Below are 8,090 nucleotides of genomic sequence, written 5' to 3' on the forward strand. Positions count from 1 at the left end.
TAACCGATTTTTAAATCTGCTTTTTTTTAACGTAGGAAGTGGAGGATCTTGATTTCAACACTTCCAGTGAGCCAGACACCACCAGTTCTGGAGGGATTCTTCCACTTGTTCATTGGGCCCTCAGTGAGCAGGATACGGCAGGCCTTAGGGCCGCTGTTGATGTTACAAAACCATCACGGACGAGACATTTATTTTACTGCGTCGACCTATAGACTAAATCATCCATCCTACATGCTAACGTTGTGGGTTTAACCGGTTGAACACCAACAAATTTGACAAATGGGTTTTAAATGTTTATTTGTTGAGGCCAATTACTTCCAAACCTGAATTTTTGTCTTGTATGTTCAGGAGTACAGTTATGACAAGCTCTTAGAATGCACATGCAGTACTACTAAGAGGCAGTAGTAGTTTTTAAAAAGAGAAGGGAGTCACAGTAGCAGTTGGAGCTAAACTTCTAAGTTGAACTTCAACCCTGAAAACAGAGGCAGTTCATGGAATTTAAAATTGTTGAATTCATGGCCGAGATGAAAAGCTTCCTTCAGAAGCTCTTTGAATTGGTCCTCGGACCTCAAATGCCTCACAGGTCGCACAACAGTCTTGGTACATGCTGACACAACAGGGGAACAGACTTTGTGATGCCCAAAGCCTGCATTGCAGACATGGTGAAACTTGACTGTTCCAGCAAAATCCTTCTTCTCTGATGGAAGGAGTGGGATGTGACCTTGGCCTGTGGTCCACTGCAGAATAGGACTGCAACGATTAGTCGACGTTGTCGACAAAAATCAATAATCAAAATAGTCGACAATGGAATTCATCGTCGACTATTGTCGCCAGACGCGTTTTTCCAACAGAGTACGGTATCTCACTTGATTATAATCTCTGCCGAGAGTCGCGCATGCGCAATAGCGTCTCTGTCTCTGAGCGGGAACATATAGGAACAGCAATTCTGTGTGCACAGATGGCCATTGATAACCATTCTATGGTAGCAGCCAGTAATAAGGAGGCCACAGGCATTTACACCCAGGGCCTCCAACCTGGAGCCCACAGTGTTTATCTGCTCACAGCAGAGGGAGGGCAATCACAAGCAGCCGTATCAAGGAGGAACACGTCCGGGTAAAAGCACGAGTCCATCAAATGAATGTCTTCTGGAGAATATGGGTCCTGGGTTTGAGTCGGTGATGGAGATTCTGAACTGTAATCCTGGTGACAGACGGTCACCATTTTCCCACGGTGTCAGTTGGAATGAGTCGGCAGCAACGTTGGCCCCTTGGCGCTGTTTTCTAGAATCAGACTGTTGATGCTGCCTGGGGGCTGGCTTGATTTTGTCTCTACCCATTTCCCTTTTCCTTTGACTCACCAGCAATTTCTCCACACATTTCTTCTTCTGATCCTGCTTCATTTTTTCCTCTCTGGCTTTCTCCTTCACTTGCCTGCAACATGCAAAACTACCATGACTTTGTGGTGCTGGGTCTCTCAGAGCTTAACCTTTCCCAATCAAAATATCTGTCTGAATGCAACAGGAACAACTCGGCCTCACATGGGTCACTCCCAGGCCACTCGGCCTCTGGCCATGGGTACATTCATATTTGACTGTATCATCCTGACCTGATTGCAGCAGCCTTTGCCTCTTCTCTCTTGCAGGCATCGAGGGCCCTCTTTTTGATGCTCTTCTGCTGCTGCTGCTGCTGCTGCTGCTTCTCTTTCTGCAGCTTCTGCTTCATCGCTTCCTCTCTGGCTTTCTCCTCCACTTTCCTGGAACATGCGAAACAACCATGACTTTGTGGTGCTGGATCTCTCAGAGCTCACCCTCCTCAAATGAAAGCATCTGACACATTGCAATCAGAACAGCTCTTCCTCATATGGGTCCCTCCCAGCCCACATGGGCTCTGACCCTAGGAATGGCAATATTCATGTTCCATGTTATTATCCTGACCTGGCTGGAGCAGCCTTTGCCACTTCTCTCTTGCGCGTCATATTCTTCAACCTCTCCTGCTCCTGCTGCTTTTCTTTCTTCAGCTTCTGCCTGAGACGCTCGTTTTTCTCTATCTCATCTTTTTTCTGTTGTTCCTTCAGGTGGAACAGCCGCTTCCGCAGCTCGGACAGGGACATCTCTTCCATGAGATCCTGGCCTGCAGGCTGGCATGGGACACAAGGGAAAACCATGACACATGGAAGGAAGTGTGTGAACTGTGAGAAGACACCAATCCTTTCTTTCACTTACCTCAGTGCCATCAAGAGCCTTCAGTCTCTTCTGGGGAAGTGAACTAATAGTGAGGATTTCACCAATTACTCTAAATTTCAGGATGAGCTCTGCTTGTGCCTCCTCCAGTGCTTGACGAAGTAGCTCTTGATTTTTCTTAGTGACTTCTTTCACTGTGGTATTTGCATAGAAATTCTTTGAATGAAAAGGATCTCTTCAACAAATGATCATACTTGTTCATACTACGTGAAGTCTAGCAGCTTACCAATACTTTGCTTTGATTTTGTCAACTTCTCCTCTGCCACTCTGTAGTTCTTTTGGCGCTCTGCCACCTGTCGCACCAAGTCTCTCCTTCCTCTTTCCTCCTGCAGCCATTTCTTTGTGTATTTCTGCATCAACTGAGCAGCCAAAAAGAGACAAACACAAGGAGCACATTTTTACATGAAAATCCCTTGTTTTAAAAAGGTGTTCAGAGAGCAGAAATGTTCTGGCTAATCCTCCTTGTATTTGTGTTGTGTAACCTTCATTTTCACCAACTGTCTACTGGTCTTTACCCACCTCTTTTTCCTGGAGTTGAGGAGCCTTCTGGTCCCTAAATGGCTCCTTGGTGGTGATGTGCCCTCGATTATGATCACCTGCCCCCTCCAACAGGCACTGAATTCTGGGTCAACACACAGAGAAATTACTCTTAACACAGAGTGGTTTACAGAAATCTCAAAACCAGACAATTCAGTTCCACATAGCAGCATCCACACTGGCCATCCCATCCATTACTGGTATTATTGGACCAGCCAGCATGTAGAATTCCCTCAGACAAATCACAGGCTTCAGCTCAGTCCAGCAGTGTCCTGTAGAGAACTCTGATCATATTGAGGAGCCTCCTCAAACAGGTTGAAGGTAAACTACATGCCATACCTCTGGAATTCCTCTTCTGCCTGACGGTTCTCGATCACCTCTTTTCTCAGGGTGTCTGCTTTGGTGGTCTTTAAGGTGTTGCTGCCTCTCTAAAGGAATCAGACCTTTTTGGTTAACTGATGCATGGGAACAGTTATCATACTGAGGAAAGAAATTACGTAGTGGGAGCAGGTATGAGGAGAGTCCAAGCCCTGCACAATACAAACCCAGCAACCAGTGGACCTGCAGGCCCACAGGTAGAAATATAACCAATGCCAATATGGTTGCTTGAGGCTCAACCTGTCACCTTTACCTGTCAGACTACAATTTTCTTTTTTTTTTTACTTCTTCCTTCATCTCTTTGAACATTAAATCCATTTTTCACTTTTTCAGAATTACTGGTTTTTGATTTGCTTGAGCTTTGGCAAGGATGTAGTTTTTTTTGCCTGTTCATATATGTACATGTTCTCATTTTGGTGTTTTCAAATATTTTCAAAATAAACTACTTAACCAAAATGAACTAAAAACCCAACTGATATTGACATATTAATAAGGTCTTCATCAGAAAATGCTAAATTACCAAAGAGGTCAAACTCATTCCAACCACAATTTGTCAATTGCATGAGTCTGATCTGACCTGTCCAGGGTAAACCCGCCTCAGCCCTGAAAGCTGCTGGGATAGGCTCCAGCCCCCTCCCCCGTGAGCCTTAACAGGATAAGTGGAAGAAGATGGATGGATGGATGGATGAATGACCCTGACGCAGTTCAGAATCTGGTCATTTGTGAATCAAGAGCGAGCGTGAAAGCACAGTGATTGACGCAGTGACTCTGATGTCAAAGCACACGTGCGTGTATGTACATATTTCAGCTCTTGAGCTTCATGTTTCTGTCTCACAGGATCTCTTGACAATCATTCAAGCCTTTCAGATATCATAATTTTTGTAGGGGATAATAAAAGGGGATGATAATAAGCTGAGTTGTACTTTCTTCTTTTGACAGTTGTGCTTGTTGATCTTCTGTAGCATCTCAAGCTCGTTTGAAACATTGTTCTGGCTTTTTAGTATCTAGGAAACCCAAATCTTTTGAATGGTGTATCAAATACAGCGTCTACTAATATACAGTCTCATGCAGGCTCTTTTACCGTATGACTGGCATTTTTACCCATGAAAAGCAACACACTGTAAAAACGTAGAATTCCTAAACAACCCACACAATGGTGAGCGAGGAGAAAGGACACTTTCAGCCATTCATGAAATGGTGAAATCCTGAGCCCTCAATAGGAGGTGAACACATGAGTGCTGGGTTTCCTCCCTGCACAGCTGTGGCTGCTGACTGGACAGCTGGAGAATGACACTGATAACTGTGCTTCACCTTTCAGAATCTAGCATGTGGTCATGGCATGTACGTGTTGGCTGAGCAATGAGAGAGAAGTACATGTACACATCTAATTGGACGGAAATATTCAAAGGCAATAAATGGGTCTTACTGGTCTGGGATTTTGCCGCAGTGGGATGAGATTTGGCACTGGTTTGGGATGGGTGAGAGGGACCCCCTGGGGCTCAGTGGGGGTTTTTGGCTTCAATGTAACCCAGCTAAAAGCTGGTGGAAGAACTAAACAAGAAAAAAGAGAATATGAAAGTCATTTACTTTGGGAAATAAATATATGTTGTAATAAAGCAGAGCTCCACTCTCAAGAGAAGAATAAATTCATGGAATTCCAACTTGAATGAGACGATCTTTATCTTGAGAGCTCAGGGAGCCTTCATCAGATCAAGAGCCAAGCGCATTGAAGCAGGAGAAAACAATTCCTCATGTTTTTGTCATCTGGAACAAAGCAGACAGCAGAGAAATTCTCTTCCAAGTCTAATGATTAATGGGACAGAAAACCAAGATTTGAGGAGTACAGAAAAAGAGGTCTTCTCCTTTTCTTGCCATCTGTATTCTCTAGTTCCTCTGCAGTCGATGCTGATATCCTGTTTGATAAGATGGAGAACTTTCTCCCTTGTGTTGACGACTCCTTTAGAGATCTGTGTGAGTTGGACCTCACAATGGAGGAGCTGGACACAGTTCTTTGGAAAATGGCCTTCAACAAACCCCAGGGACAGATGGGCTCACAACCAACTGTTAGCAATGCTTTTGGAGGGATGTAAGATGTCGACTATTTGAAGCCTTAAAAGAATGTTTAGAGAAAAACACTTCATGTCAACCATGAAACAGGGGTTCATCACTTTGACCCCTAAACCTGGAAAAGACAAACCAAGATGAGATCATCTTCGACCGATCCCTCTGCTTCATACAGACTATAAGATTCTTCAAGGTGCTGCTGCTGCTGGCTGGAAGAAGGCATCTCTTCTAGAATGAGTGAGACCCAATCCAGCTTCCTGAAAGGCAGCTTCATTCACAAGAACATCAGACTTGAACTGGAGCTGCTTGATGACAGTCACATGGTTCAAGACAGGGGCTTTATTTGATTTGAGGATTTTGATGAAGCGCTTGATTCTGTTGAGCACACATTTATTTTAAAAGCATGATCTCATTTGGGTTTTGGAAGAAGATTTCTAGATATGATTGGGATGTTACATCATGGAATCAACAGTTCTGTAGCTTGAGGTCATGGCACTTGTCCCAGATTTGAGATTAAGAGGGGCATCCGGCAGGGGTGCGGCAGCTCCCCATGATTGTTCATAATGGTTGCTGAAATATTCTCTCTTCTCATCAAAAGTAGTCCCACTGAAGGGTTGAGTGGTATGGACGGACAAACTGGAACAAGTCAACTGGCAGATGACACAACTTTGTTTCTACAAAATGAAGATCAACTTCCCTCAGCACTGCAGTCCATCAATCAATTCTCAAAAGCCTCTGGCTGACAGTTGAATCTGAACAAAATGTGAGGATACTGACTTGTCTGAGCTCAATCACATGAGTACAATAAAATAGGCTATTAAAAAGTACACTTTACTCAGACTTCATAATGAATGTAAAGAAAAGACACGTTTCAGTAACACAAATTCAGTTTGTTTGAGTAGAAACTATTGATAGGACTTGAAAATACATGAAGAGGTTAATGTATACATTAAATGCTGCAGGCATGACAGTAGAGCCGCTGTCTTCACACACGGTAACCACTTATAATGACTGCTCCTCCTGGTGGACTGATAAAGCAGTGCAGGTAATTTCCACAAACGGCACTTAGGGGCGTTACGACTCGGCCCCGCGCCAATGACGTCATCGCGGGGGATCTCATTACAGTCACGGACCTGCCTACTGCCGAGCAGGGACCGTCACGGACCGGTCAGGGCCCCAGCACGAGATTGCGCCAAATTAGAGGCGGCCAGATCTGTATAACATAAAGATTAAAAAAGAGAGTCAATATTTGGGGATCGCTGTCTCTGAGGATAAAACAACAACTGAAAATATGAATATTTGCAGCAACGTGGCCAAGTGTGAGGCAATTCTGAACAGGTGGCTGCAGAGAGACGTCTCAATTTTTGGGAGAGTTTTATCATCCAGAATGGATCGTCTGTCCAGACTCATTTACCCTGCTTTTTCCAGCATGGGCAGCATGGTTCAGGGGTAGCGTGGCCGTCCAGAACCAAAGGGTCGCTGGTTCGATCCCCGACCCCGGTGACCATGTCGAAGTGTCCTTGAGCAAGATACTGAACCCATAATTGCTCCTGATGAGTAGGTTGGCGCCTTGCATGGCAGCCTCCACCATCAGTGTGTGAGTGTGTGTGTGTGAATGGGTGAATGAGATGACACTGTAAAGTGCTTTGAGTGCTGCTGAGGTAGAAAAGTGTGATATAAAATTGAGTCCATTTACCATTTAACCATTTCCTTCCCCATCTCAGCAAGAAGAATTAAGAAGAGAAATACTGTTAATTTGAAGTTCAAAGAAAAGAGAGCCCTTAAATTATTTTCTTAATAGAAACATTTCAGTTATTATGAGATGGCCCCTGAGATTTATTGATTTTATTTTAGTTGTCTTTGTTTATGAGTATCATTTTAAGTTTGAGATGTACATTGAAAATGCTCAACCCCAGGCAAAATGTATGTGACGTTGAGTGACACTTTGTGCCTCGTTTGTTTGTATATTTCAATAAAGGAAAAAAAAAAACTCTGATGACACCGGAAGATATTGTTGCCTCTTCCGGGTCATCCGGGTGTCACAGGTGACGTTGTTGGTGTTAGTGCTCGGATTGCGCGTGCGTGAAGGGAACATGCAGTGCTTTAAGCACCGCCCTCTGGCGGTCAGCAGGGACGAAACAGAACTGCAGCACCGGATAAAACAACATGCAAGCTAATTGGCGCTTATGTCCGCGATTCTACTTCAAAAGTCAACGCCCATGGAAGCCCTCGTAGCGTTAGCTTCCATGAGTCAACATCATGTCTCTACACAAGGATGATATTCAAACATATCAAAAGAGCGCCAGACCCCGACCACACATTCAAGTTAATTAGCTTAACTGTACCTGAGGGCGCCGTCATCCTGATTATCCAGCAGCAGACTTCGCTCGGCTCCGGGACCTGTTCAGACACGTGTGCGCATGCGCTCCTCAGGTATCTGTGGCGTTTCACGTGGGTTCCCCACTCAACTCAGAAAATCTGCTCAAACCTGAAAAACCTTTGCTGTGTGACATAGAAAATCCTATTTGGGACAACAATGGGAAACATTTGTTGGGCAGACCAGTGTTTGTAGATTGTAGATGGAAAGCTTTATTTCTGAGTCTGTTTACTTTGAAAAGTCTCATTAGATCGAAGCGAAGTAAAATCTGGTCAACTGGACGTAAGTTTATCTTGAAGACGTTTCACCTCTCATCCGAGAGGCTTCTTCAGTTCTAGTGAAGAGTGTGGAAACTCCAGCTTATAAACCTATGTGGGAGTGGTCAGTGCTATTGTGGTGGAAACGACCCTCCCGAGACTCACCTGGCCTCCCCAAATGACAGTCGTTGTGAGGTGTCAGGGAGTTTCAGGGGTGGTCGGTAGGGAGTTTCACCGA

The 8,090-nt window shown here is 44.5% G+C and overlaps 1 protein-coding gene across 1 annotated transcript; it reads right to left on the minus strand.

Moving 5' to 3' along the window:
- Positions 1-867: 867 nt before the first annotated feature.
- On the minus strand, positions 868-7,647 carry LOC147268786 (uncharacterized). The gene is made up of 9 exons (XM_086192968.1): positions 7,564-7,647; positions 4,581-4,705; positions 3,116-3,204; positions 2,759-2,861; positions 2,466-2,598; positions 2,222-2,373; positions 1,934-2,136; positions 1,606-1,752; positions 868-1,430 (listed from the first exon to the last, which is right to left on the minus strand). Exons 1-9 carry the CDS (start codon positions 7,577-7,579, stop codon positions 1,094-1,096), a joined length of 1,305 nt encoding a protein of 434 aa, XP_086049094.1. The 5' UTR covers positions 7,580-7,647; the 3' UTR covers positions 868-1,093.
- Between the last annotated feature and the right edge of the window lie 443 nt (positions 7,648-8,090).

This window comes from Aulostomus chinensis, chromosome 2 (genome assembly GCF_037954235.1).
Source record: "Aulostomus chinensis isolate RoL2024-O1b breed Wild chromosome 2, RoL_Achi_v1.0, whole genome shotgun sequence".
In the NCBI taxonomy this organism is placed as follows: domain Eukaryota; kingdom Metazoa; phylum Chordata; class Actinopteri; order Syngnathiformes; family Aulostomidae; genus Aulostomus; species Aulostomus chinensis.

Excerpts from the sequence above, each read along its gene's own strand:
- LOC147268786 (XM_086192968.1), bottom strand. Across the intron at positions 2,862-3,115 it reads GCAGAAGAGGAATTCCAGAG|AATTCAGTGCCTGTTGGAGG; the intron begins GTATGGCATGTA and ends GTGTTGACCCAG. Across the intron at positions 2,374-2,465 it reads AAAATCAAAGCAAAGTATTG|TGAAAGAAGTCACTAAGAAA; the intron begins GTAAGCTGCTAG and ends CAAATACCACAG.